Consider the following 23,331-nt stretch of genomic DNA (forward strand, 5'->3'; position numbering starts at 1 on the left):
ACTCCCTCTGGCGAGAACACCAGAACCACAACTAGCTGCTGGACAATCATTGACAGGAAGACACTGGAACTCACCAAAAAAGATACCCCACATCCAAAGACAAAGGGGAAGCCACAATGAGACGATAGGAGGGGCGCAATCACAGTAAAATCAAATCCCATAACTGCTGGGTGGGTGACTCACAGACTGGAGAACACTTATACCACAGAAGTCCACCCACTGGACTCCGTGGCTCAGTGAAGGTTCTGAGCCACACGTCAGGTTCCCAACCTGGGGGTCTGGCAACGGGAGGAGGAAATCCTAGAGAATCAGACTTTGAAGGCTAGCAGGATTTGATTGCAGGACTTCGACAGGACTGGGGGAAACAGAGGCTCCACTCTTGGAGGGCACACACAAAGTAGTGTGTGCATCGGGACCCAGGGGAAGGAGCAGTGACAGCATAGGAGACTGAACCAGACCTACCTGCTAGTGTTGGAGGGTCTCCTGCAGAGGGAGGCGGTGGCTGTGGCTCACTGTGGGGACAAGGACACTGGCAGGAGAAGTTCTGGGAAGTACTCCTTGGCGTGAGCCCTCCCAGAGTCTGCCATTAGCCCCACCAAAGAGCCCAGGTAGGCTCCAGTGTTGGGTTGCCTCAGGCCAAACAACCAACAGGGAGGGAACCCAGCCCCACCCATCAGCAGTCAAGTGGATTAAAGTTTTACTGAGCTCTGCCCACCAGAGCAACAGTCAGCTCTACCCACCACCAGTCCCTCCCATCAGGAAACTTGCACAAGCCTCTTAGATAGCCTCATCCACCAGAGGGCAGACAGCAGAAGCAAGAAGAACTACAATCCTGCAGCCTGTGGAACAAAAACCACATTCACAGAAAGACAGACAAGATGAAAAGGCAGAGGGCTATGTACCAAATGAAGGAACAAGATAAAACCCCAGAAAAACAACTAAATGAAGTGGAGATAGGCAACCTTCCAGAAAAAGAATTCAGAATAATGATAGTGAAGATGATCCAGGACCTCGGAAAAACAATGGAGGCAAAGATCGAGAAGATGCAAGAAATGTTCAACAAAGACCTAGAAGAATGAAAAAACAAACAGAGATGAACAATACAATAACCGAAATGAAAAATACACTAGAAGGAATCAATAGCAGAATAACTGAGGCAGAAGAACGGACAAGTGAACCTGGAAGACAGAATGGTGGAATTCACCGCTGTGGAACAGAATAAAGAAAAAAGAATGAAAAGAAATGAAGACAGCCTAAGAGACCTCTGGGACAACATTAAACGCAACAGCATTCGCATTATAGGGGTCCCAGAAGGAGAAGAGAGAGAGAAAGGACCAGAGAAAATATTTGAAGAGATTATACTCGAAAACTTCCTGAACATGGGAAAGGAAATAGCCACCCAAGTCCAGGAAGCACAGAGAGTCTCAGGCAGGATAAACCTAAAGAGAAACACACCGAGACACACAGTAATCAAATTGACAAAAATTAAAGACAAAGAAAAATTATTCAAAGCAACAAGGGAAAAATGACAAATAACATACAAGGGAACTCCCATAAGGTTAACAGCTGATTTCTCAGCAGAAACTCTACAAGCCAGAAGGGAGTGGCATGATATACTTAAAGTGATGAAAGGGAAGAACCTACAATCAAGATTACTCTATCTGGCAAGGATCTCATTCAGATTCGATGGAGAAATCAAAAGTTTTACAGACAAGCAAAAGCTAAGAGAATTCAGCACCACCAAACCAGCTCTACAATGAATGCTAAAGGAACTTCTCTAAGTGGGAAACAGAAGAGAAGAAAAGGACCTACAAAAACAAACCCAAAACAATTAAGAAAATGGTCATAGGAACATACATATCGATAATTACCTTAAACGTGAATGGATTAAATGCTCCAACCAAAAGACACAGGCTTGCTGAATGGATACAAAAACAAGACCCATCTATATGCTGTCTACAAGAGACCCACTTCAGACCTAGGGACACATACAGACTGAAAGTGAGGGGATGGAAAAAGATATTCCATGCCAATGGAAACCAAAAGAAAGCTGAAGTACCAATACTCATATCAGATAAAATAGACTTTAAAATAAAGAATGTTACAAGAGACAAGGAAGGACACTACATAATGATCAAGGGATTAATTCAAGAAGAAGATATAACAATTATAAATCTATATGCACCCAACATAGGAGCACCTCAATATGTAAGGCAACTGCTAACAGCTCTAAAAGAGGAAATCGACAGTAACACAATACTGGGGGACTTTAACACCTCACTTACACCAATGGACAGATCATCCAAAATGAAAACAAATAAGGAAACAGAAGCTTTAAATGACACAATAGACCAGATAGATTTACTTGATATTTATAGGACATTCCATCCAAAAACAGCAGATTACACTTTCTTCTCAAGTGTGCATGGAACATTCTCCAGGATAGATCACATCTTGGGTCACAAATTAAGCCTCAGTAAATGTAAGAAAATTGAAATCATATCAAGCATCTTTTCTGACCGCAACGCTATCAGATTAGAAATGAATTACAAGGAAAAAAATGTAAAAAACACAAACACATGGAGGCTAAACACTATGTTACTAAATAACCAAGAGATCACTGAAGAAATCAAAAAATATCTAGAGACAAATTACAATGAAAACAAGACGATCCAAAACCTATGGTATGCAGCAAAATCAGTTCTAAGAGGGAAGTTTATAGCTATACAAGCCTACCTCAAGAAACAAGAAAAATCTCAAATAAACAATCTAACATTACATTTAAAGGAACTAGAGAAAGAAGAACAAACAAAACCCAAAGTTAGCAGAAGGAAAGAAATCATAAAGATCAGAGCAGAAATAAATGAAATAGAAACAAAGAAAACAATAGCAAAGATCAATAAAACTAAAAGCTGGTTCTTTGAGAAGATAAACAAAATTGATAAACCATTAGCCAGACTCATCAAGAAAAAGAGGGAGAGGACTCAAATCAATAAAATTGGAAATGAAAAAGAAGTTACAACAGACACCGCAGAAATACGAAGCATCCTAAGAGACTACTACAAGCAACTCTATGCCAATAAAATGGACAACCTGAAAGAAATGGACAACTTCTTAGAAAGGTATAAGCTTCCAAGACTGAACCAGGAAGAAATAGAAAATATGAACAGGCCAATCAGAAGTAAAGAAATTGAAACTGTGATTAAAAATCTTCCAACAAACAGAAGTCCAGGACCAGATGGCTTCACAGGTGAATTCTATCAAAAATTTAGAGAAGAGTTAACATCCATCCTTCTCAAACTCTTCCAAAAAATTGCGGAGGAAGGAACACTCCCAAACTCATTCTATGAGGCCACCATCACCCTGACACCAAAACCAGAAAAAGATAGTACAAAAAGAGAAAATTACAGACCAGTATCACTGATGAATATAGATGTAAAAATCGTCAACAAAATACTAGCAAACAGAATCCAACAACACATTAAAAGGATCATACACCATGATCAAGTGGGATTTATCCCAGGGATGCAAGGATTCTTCAATATATGTAAATCAATCAATGTGATAAACCATAGTAACAAATTGAAGAATAAAAACCATATGATCATCTCAATAGATGCAGAAAAAGCTTTTGACAAAATTCAACACCCATTTATGATAAAAATTCTCCAGAAAGTGGGCATAGAGGGAACCTACCTCAACATAATAAAGGCCATATATGACAAACCCACAGCAAACATCATTCTCAATGGTGAAAAACTGAAAGCATTTCCTCTAAGATCAGGAAAAAGACAAGGATGTCCACTTTCACCACTATTACTCAACATACTTTTGGAATTCCTAGCCACGGCAATCAGAGAAGAAAAAGAAATAAGAGGAATACAAATTGGAAAAGAAGAAAAACTGTCACTGTTTGCAGATGACATGATACTATACATAGAGAATCCTAAAGATGCCACCCGAAAACTACTACAGCTAATCAATGAATTTGGTAAAGTTGCAGGATACAAAATTAATGCACAGAAATCTCGTGCATTCCTATACACTAATGATGAAAAATCTGAAAGAGAAATTAAGGAAACACTCCCATTTACCATTGCAACAAAAAGAATAAAATACCTAGGAATAAACCTTTTGTCTAGGGAGACAAAAGACCTGTATGCAGAAAACTAGAAGACACTGATGAAAGAAATTAAAGATGATAGCAACAGATGGAGAGATATACCATGTTCTTGGATTGGAAGAATCAATATTGTGAAAATGACTATACTACCCAAAACAATCTACAGATTCAATGCAATCCCTATCAAATTACCAATGGCATTTTTTACGGAACTAGAACAAAAAATCTTAAAATTTGTATGGAGACACAAAAGACCCCACATAGCCAAAGCAGTCTTGAGGGAAAAAAATGGAGCTGGAGGAATCAGACTCCCTGACTTCAGACTATACTACAAAGCTACAGTAATCAAGACAATATGAAAAAAAAAAAAAAAAGACAATATGGTACTGGCACAAAAACAGAAACATAGATCAATGGAACAAGATAGAAAGCCCAGAGATAAACCCACGCACCTATGGTCAACTAATCTATGACAAAGGAGGCAAGGATATACAATGGAGAAAAGACAGTCTCTTCAATAAGTGGTGCTGGGAAAACTGGACAGTTACATGTAAAAGAATGAAATTAGAACACTCCCTAACACCATACACAAAAATAAACTCAAAATGGATTAGAGACCTAAATGTAAGACCAGACACTATAAAACTCTTAGAGGAAAACATAGTAAGAACACTCTTTGACATAAATCACAGCAAGATCTTTTTTGATCCACCTCTTAGAGTAATGGAAATAGAAACAAAAATAAACAAATGGGACTTAATGAAAGTTCAAAGCTTTTGCACAGCAAAGGAAACCATAAACAAGACAAAAAGACAACCCTCAGAATGGGAGAAAATATTTGCAAACGAATCAACGGACAAAGGATTAATCTCCAAAATATATACACAGCTCATGTAGCTCAATATTAAAAAAACAAACAACCCAATCAAAAAATGGGCAGAAGACCTAAATAGACATTTCTCCAAAGAAGACATACAGATGGCCAAGAAGCACATGAAAGGCTGCTCAACATCACTAATTATTAGAGAAATGCAAATCAAAACTACAATGAGGTATCATCTCACACCAGTTAGAATGGGCATCATCAGAAAATCTACAAACACTAAATGCTGGAGAGGGTGTGGAGAAAAGGGAACCCTCTTGCACTGTTGATGGGAATGTAAATTGATACAGCCACTATGGAGAACAGTATGGAGGTTCCTTAAAAAAGTAAAAATAGAATTACCATATGATCCAGCAATCCCACTACTGGGCATATACCCAGAGAAAACCACAATTCAAAAAGACACATGCACTCCAATATTCATTGCAGCACTATTTACAATAGCCAGGTCATGGAAGCAACGTAAATGCTCATCGACAGACAAATGGATAAAGAAGATGTGGTACATATATACAATGGAATATTACTCAGCCATAAAAAGGAATGAAATTGGGTCATTTGTAGAGATGTGGCTGGATCTAGAGACTGTCATATAGAGTGAAGTAAGTCAGAAAGAGAAAAACAAATATCATATATTAACGCATATATGTGCAACCTAGAAAAATGGTACAGGGTTTGCAGGGCAGAAATAGAGACACAGATGTAGAGAACAAACGTATGGACACCAAGGGGGGAAAGCGGCAGGGGTTGGGGGTGGTGGTGTGATGAATTGGGCGATTGGGATTGACATGTATACACTGATGTGTATAAAACTGATGACTAATAAGGACCTGCTGTATAAAAAAAATAAATTAAATAAAATTCAAAAATTAAAAAAAAAAGAAAATGGCCTTCCACTATTAATTTTATAATTTCTTCTTCATTCCAAATTTTGATTAAAATTTTAAAAATCCATAATATGTAAATAGGATGAGTTATTCATTACAAGTACTGACATTAATATTGTTTTTCTAAGAGCTGAAATTGTCTTCTTTTATTAAAGGTGTTAATTCAAAAAAAAAATCCAAAAGGAACGTGTAGAGAATAGCAGTGGTCCAGAGCTATTCCTTTAGGGGATCCAAAGTTAGGGGACAAATAGAAGAGACTCTCTAAAGAGACAGTGAAGGAACAGTCAGAAAGGAAGGAGGAAGCAAGAGATAGCAGTATTGTACATAGAAACGAAGAGAACAGAGCTTCACGGAGGCCAGAGTGACCCAGAGGGAAAGAACAGAAGTGTTCACTAAACCAGGAGTCCAGGAGGCCACTGGGAGACTAACACAGCATGGCTGCTGGAACCAATGCCCACAAACCTACTGCCTTAAGATAACTACAATTTATCATATTTGGGTGCTGGAGGTCAGAAGTCTGAAATTGGTTTCACTGGGCTTAAACCAAGGTGCTAGCAGGGCTGGTTCCCTCTGGAGGCTCTAGAGGAGAATCTGCTTTCTGGCTTTTACCAGCTTCTAGAATCCACTGCCCTCCTGGGCTCAAGGCTCCTTCCTGTCTTCACAGCAGCAGCCTGCATCTTTTTTTTTTTTTTTGCACATTTAAAAAATTTATTGTGGTAAGAACACTTAACCTGAGATCTTCCTTCTCAACAAATTTTCAATTTACATTTCAACAAGCATTCAATACAGTGTTTTGATCTATGGGCACAATGTTGTATAGCAGATCTCAGGAAGCTTTTCATCTTGCATAACTGAAATTTCATACCCATATATTAGCAATCCCCCATTTCCCTCTCCCGCAGCCCTGGCAACTATGATTCTATTCTTTGCTTCTTTAAGTTTGACTATTTTAGATACCTCATATAAATTTGAGTTATGCAGTATTTTTTCTTCTGTGATTGACTTATTTCATTTAGCATAACGTCCTCAAGGCTCATTTTTGTTGTTGCCTATTGCAGGATTTCCTTTTTTAACAGCCTACATCTTCAAGTCTCTCTCCAACCTTGACTCTCCCACCTCCTTCAATTATGATCCACTGGGCCCATCTGGAGAATCCAGGGAAACGTCCCCATTTTAAGATCTTTAACGTAATCAGATCTGCAGCATCCTTTTTCCTGCATGAAGTAACATATTTACAGGTTCCAGGGACTAGGGCAGGGGCATCTTTGGGGGACCATTATTATGCCTACCACATGGAGTGAACAAGATGTAGGAAAGAAGAAACAGCAGTCTCTATCAATCCTAGATTAATCTTTCAAGAAGTCTGGATTAGAAGTGAAGAGGAAAAATAGGGCAGAGAATAGCCCGAGGTTAAAAAACAATTTTTTTTTTTTTAAACAGCATGATCAAGACATCATGTTCACCAGCTACGCAGAAGTGACAGCAGAGACACACAGGCTAAGAAGGGACCAGGAGGGGAGCCTGAGGAGCAGGCTCCTTGCAGGGGTGGGGCTGGGATCCAGAAGGGTGTTCCCAGGGCCGGCCAAGAGGAAGGAAAACCCATCCTCAGCAAGCAGGGAGAGAGAGGTGGTCCAGGCACAGACAGAGGTGGATGGAGCTGGCCAAGGTCAGAGATGGGTAGTGGGGACACTTAGATGGGGCCAGGGTGGAGCTCATTCATCAGCAAAACATGTGCAAAACACATGTTACAATGAGACGGATTCCATTTGAAAATCACTTTCTCACATCTCAAGAAAAGCTGAGATTAAAAAAATAATAACTAAGTAAATGTAAGTAAATAAAATTGTATTTGACTCTTTGAATAGCAAATACAACTTTGTTATATGACCCAACCTTTTAAAAAGAGCACTTGTTTAATAACAGCCTGTAGCTAAGAAAATTAGTTTTGTTCTGTGTTTGCCAGACTTTTGACACAACTGGATTCCGGTTTTTAATGGGGGAAAAAACAAGTTCACAGAGGTCTTTTCTTTTAAAAATCGGCATTTTCTCTTTAGTCGTAAAATGCATGCAAAAAGCATATGATTATGGTATTTATGTTTCCATTAAGGTGTCCTCAGCAAGCGGGGGGAGTCTAGCCTACTATTTTCCTGCTATTTAGATTTACAGCAGCGCAGTAACTGTTTTATTTCAATTATATTTGAGGACAATGCTCTCTTGGTGGCAAATGATTGCATGGTGACAGTCAGCAAATGTCCATTAGAGCTGTCTTTCTGTGGAGTTTTTAACTACAGATTCTGGGATCTGACTATAAAAATATGAATTGCATAGTGTCCTCAAATAAATAAAAAACATTATTGACCGACATTCCATCAATTCTTTGCTAGAATTCAAAGCACACGAAATTTTGAATTGAAACTGTATAACTTACTTGAAAAGAAACTTTTTGGTAAGTGTCAAGAAACACTGAATAAAGTTTATGAATAACACACCTGCAGGCTGACCTTTTGAAGAAAATGATGATTCGGTCATAGGTGAAAAATGGGCATTTATGAATGCCCAGTCAAAGCTGTACCCAATATGGAAATTATAAATTATAAATTATTTCACCTCTTCACTGTAAAGAGACCTTACTAAACTAACCGATAATGGAGTTCCAGTTTGTTTTTGATTAGCCCAAGAATAGTACTGTTCAAAGGGTGGATGGACCAATTGCATTAGTCAACTGAGGTGCTTGTTGAAAATGTGAGTTCTTAGTCCCCAGCCAGATCTACTGCATCAGGATACCAATGGGTGGAGGTCAACACTGGCGAGAAGCACTCCACGTTCTTGATATACATGCCAAAATGTGAAAGATCACTGTTCTAGAATGCAGGCTTTCATAATTCTTAAGAGCATGATCCCTACCTGCCTGGCCCACCAGAAGACAATCTGATGTAAAGAGTAATGTCAACATTTTCGCCAAGGTTTGAGAAGTCCAAGCCTCCGTATCTCCATGGAGCACTGAAGCTTGGAATCAGCAAAACTTTCATGAAAGTAAAACAGGAAGAACTTCAAAGACTTCCATGAAAGTACAAAACGAATACCTTCAAATTCGCAAAAAACAGACTGAAATTGATGACTCATGTCCTGACACCACTATCCCCCTAACTCATTCTCAAATAAGCCATTTTTTCAGTACCCACCATCTACTTTTTCTTCCAAGTATTTATACTATAGAAGCAATCTGGTATGCCTCACACTGAACTCAATAAGTCCTAATTTAAAGAGAAATGGTTCATGATATGATGTGATTTATGGAGAATACTTAGTGACCAACCTACTTGATGACTGAACTGTGGGCATCAGAGAACTGCATCCCCACACTTTTATATGTATGTTAAGTATAAGGAATAAAACCATCTTTATTAATTCCATTTTCATTCCTTGCTTGTTTCTGTATCCGGGTGGGGACGCTGTGCTTTCCTGAGAGTAAGTACCCATTTCCCAACTTATAATACCAACAGCAAACACCTAAATAGTGCTTACTGTGGACCAGGCACTGTGCTAAGTGCTTGAAAGATATTAACAGACTTAGTCCACCCCAAGCCTAATGAGGTAAGTACCACTATTATCCCCATTTTACAGATGAGGAAAATGAAGCACAAAGTTCACACTGATGGTGGACGAGCCCAGAACCAAAGTCAGGCAGTGTGTATCTTGGACATCACACTTAGCTGCCTCTGATTTTATAACAGGGGACTTCCCTGGTAGTGCAGTGGGTAAGACTCTGCACTCCCAATGCAGGGGGTCCAGGTTCGATTCCTGGTCAGGGAACTAGATCCCACATGCATGCCTCAACTAAGAGTTCACATGCCGCAACGAAGAAGTCCGTGTGCTGCAACTAAGACCCGGCGCAACCAAATAAATAAATAAATGAAATTTTTAAAAAAAGTTTCTGATTTTATAACAGGATTATTGACAGAGGTAAGAGAGAGTGGTATATCAGAGTTAAGAATGATAAATGCTGTCAGTAACACTGCACTGCAAATTTGAAAGCTGCTAAGAGAGCAAATCTTGAAAGTTCTCATCACAAGGGAAACAATTTTTTTTAATTTTTCATGGTGACACTTGGTAACTGTATATTGCACTGATCATTTCACAATGTGTACAAATGTTGAATTAGTGTGTCATACACCCAAAACTAATACAATATCGTATGTCAATTATACTTCAAATACATCAATAAAAAAAGAAGGATAAATGCTAGCAGACATTTGATTGATAACATTTCTTTAAGTAGAGGCTAGCAAAACGAAAGGCAGAAGAGATTATTGAATGACACTGAAGAATCTCACAATTCTTACTTAATTTCACAAAATATTGTGGCAATGATTTGACTAGGGGGTAGTTCTCCAATGTGTAGACAATCTTGATATAAAGATGATGATTCCCTTGGGCTCTTGTGTGCATGATTCCCTAAACTCAGAATTGTGTTGGGCATGAAACAGAACCCTGATCGAGGGAGACTTAGGCAAGGAAGGGCTCAGTTCCCAGGTAACAGGAGCAGAGTGCGGGCATTCCAGGACTGAAGCCACTGCTCAAGGGACCAGGCTGCTTCCCTCTTCCTCCATGTGGCCTTCATCCTCAGGCTTATTAGATGAGCCCCATCTAAGGGCACCATCCAAATCCAGGCAGGGAGAAGGGAAAATGGCAAAGGGAAAAAGCTGAGTCGGCTCTATTCTCATCAGGAAAAACCTAGCTTGGCAGAAAGTCCCATCCTATGAGACTGTGGATCCTATAAATGAGTCCCACTTAGCTCATTCATCAGAATAACGTCACATGGTCACCTCTTACTGCAAGGGAGCCCGGGAAATTGAAAATTTTAAGCTGGGCACATTGCCAGCCTGAACAAAATGGGGATCCTATTAGGTAAGGAAGAGGGGGAGAAGAGGTGCTGGGTAGGCGACTAGCAGTGTCTCCCACGGTGGGGGAGAAACATGGGAACACAGAGGCGCTGCACCAGAAGACACAGCAATCACATAGGAAATATACTCCGCCAAAGAGATACAGGACTAGGAATCATTTACAATAGCTACATCTTTGAGGTCTCTGGTTATAAGCAGGATAAAAGTAAGTTCACCAACACTTTTGTGAGTTTGAGCTTTGTTATTCATAGAAAACAGAAGGGTAGCGGCGACTTCTCTGGCATCCACCCAATATGAAAACTCAGAATGTTACCAAGGGCATTAATAAATAGTAGTAACAATGGCCAAAGGGTACAGTCAGATAATATTTCATGTGTCAATCCAATTAAACAGGCATGGACAATATTGCCAGACAGAGTATGAAGCTATCCTAGAAAAAGCATTTTATAAATAATATGTGGAAATTGAGAAAGTGTCCCATTTTGACATCAAATTCACAGCACTTAATAAATTATCCCTGGTTATTTCCACGTGGGACTACCAGATCCACATTTCCATTAGATCAATCAAAATTATAAGCAATGAAATTCAGAATATGGTTTTCTTACTGAACAATAAAAATCCCAGAACAGATTCAGGCTACACTTCAGACTGTCAACGGACTGGCGATGCTCCCATGAAATCCAAAAATTTGAACAGTAAAGTTCATCTGACACCAACGGCAAACTCGGGCGAAATTTAGTTAGTTGATGGGAGTTTCTTTATTGGGTAAAAACTCTCTCTGAGGAGTTTCAAGTTTTATGTTTCCATCATTTAACTTTTTAGAAAGTTAATAGAAGCATATTCTAGGTCATCTTATGTGTTATTTCACTGTCTGAATTTAAGTTTACAGACACAGAGGCACCAAGAAATGCTACTTTTACTGTCTCGAGTTAATGGTAAGAGAAGCAGGTCGGACTTCATGCATTAGGATGCGTGGATGTAGCACACGGGTCAAAGGTCACGGGATACAGACATGCAAAAGAACTGCAGAATCTAACTGAGAAGAGTGATGGCTGAATTGAGTCAGCCCTTGGCTTGTGGAGCGAACAAACTGAAATGAACCAGGCATGGAGCATCCACCACCATATTCATGATTTGTGTGAGACTTTAGATTTTAAAAAAACATTATTGGCCACATTAAATTAATGTTGTTCATTTGAATGTAATGGTTTTGCTGTTTTGTTTGTATTTAATTTGTAAAGATGTTTGGTTTTATAGTTACATAATGGCCATAAACAGAAGGAGTTTGGCCCTATTTTATTTTTATACATATTTAAGTAACATTATAATCAAAACAATTTAACTCTATGCAGCAGTATCAAGAGATCATCTTTTAAAGGGTCTCTAGGCTACTCAAGTCTGAGAAACACTTTTTTACAGCTTTTACTCTGACAGAAAAAGGAATGGAGGTGATGCCATTATTTCCAAACCAAATGCAAATTCAATTATAGGTTGATGAAGAAATACTTTACAGGTGCCATAATTCCCAACTTTTTGGATTAGTGAAATCATTGTTCCATGGACAGCTTATTCTCTGAAAAAATAATAATTACAAAAACACAAAACATAAATTTCTGTGATCCATTTTTAAAAAATAAATTATATCTCTCTTGAGTTGGACACGTCTTAGAAAGTCTGTAGTCCAATCACCCTTCTGGGACACTAATACATAGAACTGTAAAATCCCTGACACACAGTTGTCTGGGATGTGCCTGAGTGAGGCTGAGAGGGGCTTTGAACATACCGATGTGTATGATGTGATTCTGAGCTCTTCTCCCCAAGACCAAAGCCTCCTCTGGAACGTGTTGCTGAGTGGGATTTTGATGGAAATGAATTAGGAAGCTGAGTTTCAGTCTGAGGTCAGCTTGGGGCAGAACTGAGCCTGCAGGCTGGGATGCTGGGGACCCTAGTAGTCGGGACCCTGGACACAGAAGGCCTTTTGAAAATCTGCAGAGATCTTCAGGAGGCTTAGACTCTTGTAGGGCACTGGGGTTTAAACGGGGGTTTAAAGCAACCATTTCTGGACCCCAGGAGCTGGAGAGACCCCTTCTGACTCCCAGCTGTGTCAGGGGGGATTTATGAGCCACGTGAATAATCACTGTAAGTCACTATCTTTTAGATTTTCAAACTAGATGTGGAAGGTGCTGAAAATGATCAATGTTTTTATCAATGATCAATAACACGTTAACTAATTTTCTTTTAGTTCCTCCAGGAGTTACTAACTGGCAGTGCCAGTGTTGCTGCCGTGCCTTCTCCCAAGAAAACACTTGCCACGGGGCATCCATGGCCTTCAAGTGCGATTTGACCTTTGACAAACAGCTTTCACAAGTACAGCAAAAACCGAGTAAAAGTTTTTTAAGAAAATATCACTTGCTGATAATAACCTTATTCTTTGAATCCTGATACATCCGTATTAGATAATAAGCACAGTGAACACCAAAGGGGTTTAAATAAACCATAAGCCTCCTATATTAACTTACAAGGCTCACTCATTACAATCAACACCAAATAGATCTTCATAAAACAATTTTTAAAAACCTAAAACCACACAAAACCAAACAAAAAAGAAAGAACAGAACAACAATCTGACTAGCTTTCCCTAAGATCTGCTTCTCCTTTTGCTACTCTTTAAAACGTTTCTATCGGGTTTGCCTGAGGGTTACCTGTTGCCTTTGCAAACCTTTATTAAAAATAGCTGCAAGTAAATAGCTAAAACATAGACAGCTTGCAAAATAAAGCAGCCAAATAACACATGGGTGCTAGAGACAAAGGAATTCCAACGCATCTCTAGTCTTGTAGGGGTTCATAAAGTACAGCACCAGCATCAGACCCGGGAACTTGTTAGAAATGCAAATTCTCAGGCTCCACTCCAGTCCTACGGAATCAAAATTCTGGTGAAGGGTTAATCCAGCTGTGTTTTAAGAAGCCCTCCAGGTATCTGATGTGTGCTAAAGAACCACTAGTTTGAAGTGAGATCTAATATTTTTAAAGCCTAGCTTCACTAACAGCAATGATTATAAGACACCACTACAAGATGGGATGGAATGAGTGTATTCTTTATGATGATAGTATGCATGTGTTTCAAATAAAAAGAAATGAATATTATTTTCTTCATGAACTAAACTTTATATGGTGCTTGAATACATAAATGAAGGAGCTGAAGATCTGTTTCTAAATTGTTTCAGATAAAATTTGAAATAAATATATAACCATTAACATAGGGTCAGCATTGCACTCCTCTGTGCTACACTAATATACACAGTCAGACCTGTGGTCTGTGGCTATTAACAAGCAATTTGAAGACTGGCTATACTATACATCTCATTCACTAATTCTTTCATGATATGAAATCATGTCACCAAAAAATAAAAAAAAGAGTGGCCCAGATCAATCATAATTGGAACAAATCATGTCACTGCCCATCTATTTAACTACCACAACTAGAGGCTCTCCTAGCAATAAAAGGAAATATGCCTTAAATAGAAGAACCATAGTTTCAAGTTTGTTTCTTATTTGAGTTATAAACTACAGGTAGTTCTCCCATCTGAAACCATTTTAAAACAAGATGACATATTTGGGGATCATGAGACAAGCTATCAAAATCTCTACTGTTCCTTCCATTAGGCTTCAATTTGTGTAAACTCAATACTCTTAGACACAAGGGGTTTTTAAAGGCCATTAATAAAAGGCAGTTCTAGTTTGAGAATTGATGAACAATCTACTCCCTTGTCACAAACTATATAAAAGTTGATTTGGAAGCAATACCTTGACTGCTCCAGGAGCCTACCTGTCTGCAGGTAAAGGTTTGGAATTCCGCGGCTTCTTCACTTGGGCATACAAAGCATCCATCATATGCCCTTCTCTCGGGCTCTGGGGTCTGGTGCTGAGAGCCATGGAACCTTCATAGGAAGAAATTCCCCCGTACATCAACTCATCATCACAGCCAAATGTCCGATGAAATTCTTGGATTTCAGCATAGTCACGCTCCCGAGCCTGTCGCTCCCTAAATTCTCGAGTTTTGGCTTGAATCCTGTAAAATTAGAACAAGTTGGAACAAGAGAAACTATGCCTTTCCTAAGAACTGCATATAGAAACATTCATCAAAATACGTTGTAAAATACCTATTATTTCATGTAGTTCTAAGAAGATATATAGAATAAACGATGTTATTTTCATTCTAGATTGTCAAGGTAATGTCATGGATGCCCAAAAATTATCATTTCAGATAGCTTTGTTCATGTCAGTAAGACATAGTCATGATTTACATCTTAATTTAAATTATCACTTATTAACTAGCTTTCAAAATTCACTAGGAATAGTTTTAGGCATCCACTTGGGTTTTACTCATGAAATTTTTTGAGGCAAAAAGTTACTTTTTGAAAAGTTACACACACATATACTATATATGTATACATTTATGTGTGGGTGCACCATATACAATCTTACTCATTACAAATATACCATACACATTCAACATACTATGAAGCTTAACCATGAATCCACACCACAATTCTTTATTAACGGCAAAAGAAGATCTCAGTTTAATGATACTGACTTCGATTTTATGTGATGTATACAGAACTGGCAAATCCTGAGATAAAGGACAAGAAGGCATGTATCTAATCAAATTTTGAAATAAAACTTGCCTGTGTTATAACTAAGAAACAGACCTTAAATAACCCCTTTTACTAAAGATATGTTTAAATATTTCCTAAGATTTTATTAAGCTACTTGGTACAAAGTCCTCTTCAGCCTATTGAAATAATATATGTCCTAAGATGGTCTTAGTTAGCTGAAGATAATTCAACTACCCTTGATAGAATTTTGATAACTTTTGATGGGAAAAAAATATTTCTATTACATACTTACAAATTTAAATGTTAACTTAAAAGTGAAGTCTTATCTATAAAAAGCAATACTTTCAGCTGTGTTTAATATTTTATTGCAAAGTTATTTACCTTTTTCATACTTGAAGTAGACCACTGCTAGCATAAATGATACATAAATGTATTCAAAAGAATACAGAAAAGATAAAAAATCGATGAAAAATCAGTCCAATAATAAAAAAGAAAACTACAGGCCAACGTTCCTCATGAATATAGAAACAAAATTCCTTAACAGAATATTAGCAAATAGAATTTGGAAATATATAAAAAGAATTACACACCATGACCAAGTGATGTCTATTGCAGGAATGCAAGGCTGGTTCAATATTGAAAAATCAATCAATGTAATACATCATATTAATAGGCTAAAGAAGAAAAATCACATGATTATATCAACTGATGCAGAAAATGCATCTGACAAAGTTCAACACCCTCATGACAGAAATCCTCAAAAAGCTAGTAATAGAGCAGAACTAACTTCCTAACCTTGATAAAAAGCATCTATAAAAAACCTACTGGTAACATAATGGAGAAAGACTGAATGCTTCTTTCCCTTAAGATTAGGAAAAAGGTAAGGATGCCTGCTCCCACCACTGTAATTCAACAGGGTGCTGGGAATTCTAGACAATGAAACAAGCCTAGAAAAGGAAATAAATGGCATACAGATTGGAAAGGAAGAAATAAAACTGTTCTTATTTGTAGATAATATGATGGTCTTTGTAGAAAATCCTAAGGAATCTACAAAAATCTCCTAGAACTAAAAAGAAAGTTCAGTAAGGTCACAGGATACAACATTAGTATACAAAAATCCATTGTATTTCTACATGCTGGCAATGAACACAGATGCCAAAATTAAAAATACAATGTCATTTACAATCAATAAAAAATGAAATACTTCGATTATAATGGTTGGTTTATAAATATGCATAAAATACATAGATGTAAACCTAACATAACATGTACAGGACTTATATGCTGAAAACTATACAATGATGATGAAAGAAATCAAGGAAGATCTAAAACCTGGAGAAACAAATGGTATTCACGGATGAAAGACTCGACATAGTAAAAAGTCAGTTCTCCCCAAGCTGATATGTAGTTTTAATGTAATTCCTATAAAAAACCCAACAAGATTCTAGTAAATATAGACAAGATTATTTTTAAATTTATATGAAAAGGCAAAGGATAGAACAGCTAAACAATTGTGAAGAGAACAATAATGTTGGAGGAATCACACTTCCTGATTGCAAGACTGGTAATACACCTGTAATAATCAAGATGGTGTGGTTTCTGTGGAGTGATAGACACTTAGATCAATAGAACAGAATAAAGAATCCAGAAATATCCAACAAGTATGGCCAACTGATTTCTCGTAATTGTACAAAAGCAATTCAATGAAATAAAACAGTCTTTTCAATAAATAGTGCTGAAGCAATTAGACATTCATAGGCAAAAATGAAAACAAAACAGAACAAAACCCACATTGAATTTAAACTTCATGTCTTATACAAAAATTAACTCAAAATGGATCACAAATTTAAATGTAAAATGTAAAACTATAATACTTTAGAAGAAAACATAGAAGAAAATTTTTAGGACCTAGCAATGGTGAAGAATTCTTAGAAATGATACCAAAAGCATGATCCATAAAAGAAAAACCAGATAAACTGGACATCATCAAAATTAAAGCATTTCCTCTGTAAAAATATTAAGAGAATGAAAAGACAAGTACAGACTGGGAGAAAATATTTGCAAACCACATATTTGACAAAGGACTCATGTCCAGAATATATAAAGAACACTCAAAACTCAACAATGAGAAAACAATGCAATTAGAAGGGCAAAAGACATGAAGCAATATTTCTCTGAAAAGAATATACAGATGACAAATAGGTACACGAAAAGATGTTCAACATCAGCAGCCATTAGGGAAATGCAAATTAAGATCACAAAGAGCTATCACTACACACCTATTAGATCAGCTAAAATAAAAACAGTGATGCTAACAAATGCTGGCAAGAATGCAGGGAAACTGGATCTCTCACACACTGCTGTTGCAAAGGTAAAATCACACAGCCATCATGGAAACTAGTCTGGCAGTTTCTTACAAAACTAGACATGTACTTACCATACCACTCAGCAATTGCATTCCTGAGCATTTATCCCAAAGAAATGAAAACTCAAGTCCATGCAAAAACCTGTACACAATGGTTCCTAAACACTTTATTTCTAATATTCAAAAATTGGAAATAACCAAAATATCTTACGATAGGTGAATGGCTGAAGAAACATCCATAGCATAGAATACTACTCAGCAATAGAAATAAACAGACTACCATTACACACGGCAACTTGAATCGATCTCAGGGGTATTGTGCTATGTGAAAAAAAAAGTCAACCTCAAAAGGTCACAGACTATAAGATTTCATTTATGTAACACTACTGAAATGACAAAATTATAGACATGGTGAACAGATTAATGGTGCTAATCTGTAAGCAAGGGGTGAGTGGGACTATAAAAGGAGATATTTGTGATGAAATAATTCTGTTTCTTGATTGCAGTGGTGGTTACATGAATCTACACTTGTGATAAGATGACACAGAACTATACACACAGGTGTATCAATGTCAACTTCCTGGTTTCAATATTGTATTATACTTATGTAAGTTGTAACACCCATAAGAGAAGTAGGAACTCAAATTCTAATGTCAAATTTATCTAAATTTATAGTAGATTTTTTATTACAGTCTACTTATTCATTTAGGAGCAAATATGACAGTCGAAGATGGCATTATAGAAGCTGATTACCAGGAAATACTAGATATCCACAATGAAAAAGTTTATAAGTTCAGAGATAATTTTATTCTTTGCACCATACTGTCTTTTTGACTCCGTATTCAGCCAGAAAAACTTTCAAGAGAGGGAAATGACTTCATTCTTCAACTCAGTGGGGTATTATTTTGAAGCTCAATTAGGATCACTTATTTCACAACCCATTTTACTACTATATTTGGTCACCATCGGACAATCACCTAATCATAGGTAATATTCAGGGTGAGTGGGCATTCACACAAGTCTTGAAGCTTGGGAACCCAAAGAAATTTGAGGGGATATATTAGAAATAAAGCCAAAACTTCTGAATTTGGAGAACCTCTTGAAACCAAAGGCAGTGATTTGGATTGGTTTAAAAATGATTGAACCCTGTGGTTGGTTAAAAGTGAAACTGCTCTTGCTTACTGAGGTTGGAAAGTGTGGCACTGTTAAGCCATCAGAAAAAGAGAACAGGGCAGTCTCTTCTTAAGGGAAGCACGAAACCTAGATAATCTCCCCAATCTACTTACACATCAGTTTCAACGTATTATTGATGGGTCCTGGATTTGAATGTTCTTTTGTTCCAAATTACACAGAAACTCATGTTGACTGGAGGTCAATTTCTGACAAGTCAATGGCTTAGAAGAAATGCTTAGTGGCATGAGGAACAAATCATAAATGCCAGTTCTCAATTACTTTCCTTTACCCAAAGTTGCACATTATGACTAATTGTCACTCATCACTACATCCAATAAACATTACAGTCACATCTATAGTGCCTTCTAAAAACACTGATTTTTTTTCCCTAAGCTCCAATAACATAAAAAATTATATTTTTATTGTTTACCTTGTCATTACCAATAAATTTATCCCCAAAGTTATAAAAGCTGTTTGTATCCCTCCTTTCCATGCTAGTGGTTCATACTTTTGATGGAAACCTTAGAATAAAACTACAGTATACCTGCGGCCACCAACGGTGGGACTGGTCACAAAGGACTGACAAATCTGGTTATTAGCCTGAACCAATGTATATTTTAAAGTTCATCCTAGAAATCAATGCTAATGAAGCTTGCTGTGCAAATGGCCCTAAAAAGTAGAGTTTTAAAAGGAGGAGTGCACTGTGGTTTTGGTGCATTTTAGACAATTCAGTCAACAAAAGACACACAATGATTTTATTATATACTTTTACATTTGAATGTCTTGTTTATTATAAAGTGAGAAAAGGGACTTTGCAACACAACCAAAAGTTATATATACATGTTGTATATTTTCATGTTCACATTTACATTTCATATTTTCATTTTCATACTTTTCTTATTTCAGAAAAAAACATTTGGCTCAGGGGAGAAAATAGTCTTGTTTAAGGAAAATAGCATAGTTTAAGGAAACTTTTCAAAAAGAGGGTATCTTGCAGTGTAGCCCTTAACAGTTCCAGATGGTCAATGCTATAAAAGGACACCCCCTCCGCTCTTTTACGGTGACCCTGGGGTCACAAATTATCTCTAAGATGTAAGAGTCATCCATTTTTCTGAACAGTCAGGTTGTTGTTTAGCATTATCCATCTAATTTATCTCGGGCCAAACCTCACCAATGACAAAAGTAACTGATTAGCCCAAAACTTAGCCAAAGAAATAAATGTCTATTGCTTTAAGCAGTCCAGAAAGTCGTTCTGAGCCATAAACAAGAGAACCATTCTGAGGTTTAAATGATGGCAGACAGCTGTTCTGACATTGATGGGCAACATCTTCACGCACTATTTCCCTGTTCTTGGAATGTTAACAAAAATATTAAAACAACCATTAAAACTTTTTAAACTTTTTACTAAGACTTTTTAAAATATTAGTAAAGAATTCATCATTTCAATTTGGTTATGTTCAAACATAACTATTCACACCTTTCTTTTTTGTTAGGAAAAAAACAGTCTTTTCTATTATGATAATGAAATTGCCTTGAACCTGCATAGAAAAGAATACACAAAATAATATAATATACTAAATAAAGTAATAAGGTTAATTTCTTTCCTGCTGTCACTAAATTCATGCTAACGGTCTCTCTTCAGCTTGACATCAATTAATGATTTTCATTCCAGACTCCTTGCAGTGTTCACTACCCTTTTCTCTAATTAAAATGGATGATGCATGAGGAAGATAAAACACACAAGACTTCTGTTCTTGTAACATTTCTATTCATTAGAATTTTTGTTTTTACAATAAATGGCTTTTAGCACTAATTGCAGTAGAGTAAAATGAAAATAACTTTTTTATGACTATGAAGTATAGCTTTTCTATAGCCAGAAAAGATATAAGGCTTGAGAAGCACAACTGAAGAACAGCTTCTCAGGATGGAAAAATCAATGGTTACTTAAATTACTCTGCTGTATCCAAAATACTTCCATTTCCAAAGCTATGAAGCCTCAATATATGGAATGTATTGAATCATGCATTTTTTAAAAAGACTCCAAGAAGCAGAAAGTAACCTTTAATGATTTTAATTTAAAAAAACAAAACACTTTAAACATCTACAGAAGATAGAATATACTAATATTAGTTTAACATAAAAATTAAAATAAACTTCAGATTGCTACATACTAGATAAGGGTTAACTATCTTCAAAAGAATATTTAAGAGCTTGAAATCAACTCTTTTGGGAAACATTTTACCCCCAACTTATTGCACTACCATCCAGAAGCCTCAGTCTGGGAATAAATTTCCTGGATCTTTTCCCAACAATATTTCCTCTCTCTAAAAATCAGTATTACAGAAATTCGTCAAATAAAACCCAATTTCATGGCAGAATGAAATTTAAGCTACAAGGCAACTGGAAAAAGCAGTTCGATTCAACAGCAGTTTGTGTTCAACTGAATGTTTTATTTGCCCCTCAAAACACTTCAGCAAATGGCAGATGTCAGAAATCTTCAATTTTCAGCTTACCTTGCTGGGCAAATCTAACAACTGCCACCTACCAAGATGTACGCTGCCAATGAGTTGTCTATGCTGAATTCCCAAATGAAGGCCAATATCCCACTAAATTTGAAAACACAGTTATAATTTTAAGTAGGATTTTAATACTTGTGTAATATTGGGGCAAAAGTTGATTTGAAAAGAAAAGCCTTCCACATTCTGAATGGGGACTTTAAAAAAATTATTGAGCAGGAACAACTGTTTTAAAGATACATTTCCATTCAAGGGAAGAAGGTAAGTTGTTGAAATCCACAGTGGTACCTTATAATAGGTGGGGGGCGGCGGGGGGGAGTTAAATTTCATCCCTCAAAGCTAAAATGAGATAATAGCATTTTTATAATATAAAATGGTTAAAAGTTGAAAAAGAGATAAAAGAACAGCATTCATAGAGACAATACTAATCACTAATGCAACCACAACCTTTCCAGAATCTAAGCAGTTACAAGAATGTGCACCCACCATGAGCCCTGTACCTGAGCGTGGATGTAGAATTTTTCCATTTTGCTAAATTCATAAGTTCTTGGGAACTAGATCTAGACCCCAAATTACCATCTCTATGAAGTGTTCGTTATTAACTCTAGCCCCCCAACCTCTTCCCTTCCCAAAGCTCTGTGGCCACCAACTTTCACAATTGATTATAATGTCTTACGTTGATTTTTTAATATTATGAGGTTTTAATCTTTTCTCCCTCTTAACAAAGGCAAGGAATCCCTGAGAGAGGAACAATTATAATAATAATAAAAAATTTATACCATTCTTTTATGTACTTAATATATTGTGAACAACAAAAATTTCTCTTTTACACTAATAAAACACTAGAATGATATTTCACTAACCAAAACACACACACATACACTCTCTCTCTCTCATAGATACTTGCTCATTCACTCACATCATGTTCGAGCTTTCACAAGTGTCAAAGCACCTACAATTATTTCCAACTCAAAGAGAAGCTACAATGCCAAATACATCTAAGATAGCTCTCATCAAAAATAAAACTGCCTTTCCTACTCCAGTTACAGACTGTCAATAAAATCTGTTCCAATTTGCCCAAGTATTGGTCTATTTTAGACTTCCACATAGTTAATAGAGTCTTTAAAAATTTGTTCACTTGCACAATAAATTCTTAAAATATGTCTGATGAACTAATCTCATTGATTAGACGGACTTCTCTGAAGGATTTAAGAGGTCAGAGAAAATATGAAGAACTCTGCTAGATGATAGAAAAATATATTTTTTCTATTAAAAGGTTAAGTTTTAAAAGTCAAGCTGTGTTTGAATGACAATATGTGACCTGTATGCAAAAATTATCCAGGATATCTGGGTTCTGATGCCAGAATTCGGGGAATCTGAACACTAAGTTTCAAGCCAAAAGGAGTGAAAATTGCTTATTCTTTCAGATGCACAGGGAATGCAACTATTATTGCTATATAGTTTATTCCTTCTGTAATTTCACTAATTTTTTATTCATGCACTTTAAAGAAACTTTACTACTACATTATGATACATATTGTTTAAATGTTAATTTCTGCAAAAACTAATAAACATATATCATCTTTGAAAAGGATCTTATCAACTAAGAAAGACCACAAAAAAGTTTTTATCAAAATTTCAAGTACTTACTCAAAGCAGATATTGGGAACAGTTGGTAAAACTGAAAAGAGAAATGCCAGTGATTGGAAACTGGAGGCAAAAATGCCACAAAGCATTCCAAAATGACACACCCAGAACCGGGAGTGCACCACTATGGACAAAGATAGTTCAATGGCCAGGTATTGAAAACACAAGGCTTTTAAGGGTGATTATCACTTTGAATAATGGAACATTTCAAGCC

At 36.8% G+C, this 23,331-nt stretch overlaps 1 protein-coding gene across 13 annotated transcripts in view; it reads right to left on the minus strand.

The window, feature by feature from the left end:
• The window catches only part of PARD3 (par-3 family cell polarity regulator), a 628,388-nt gene that overhangs the window by 142,026 nt on the left and 463,031 nt on the right, over window positions 1–23,331 (minus strand). For all 13 annotated transcript variants that reach the window (XM_061179018.1, XM_061179012.1, XM_061179004.1 and 10 more), the window contains one exon: window positions 14,627–14,869. In XM_061179018.1, the coding sequence (XP_061035001.1) occupies window positions 14,627–14,869 (243 nt within the window). The remainder of the gene's footprint in view (window positions 1–14,626; window positions 14,870–23,331) is intronic.

The sequence above is a fragment of the Eubalaena glacialis genome, chromosome 2 (assembly GCF_028564815.1).
Source record: "Eubalaena glacialis isolate mEubGla1 chromosome 2, mEubGla1.1.hap2.+ XY, whole genome shotgun sequence".
In the NCBI taxonomy this organism is placed as follows: Eukaryota; Metazoa; Chordata; class Mammalia; order Artiodactyla; family Balaenidae; genus Eubalaena; species Eubalaena glacialis.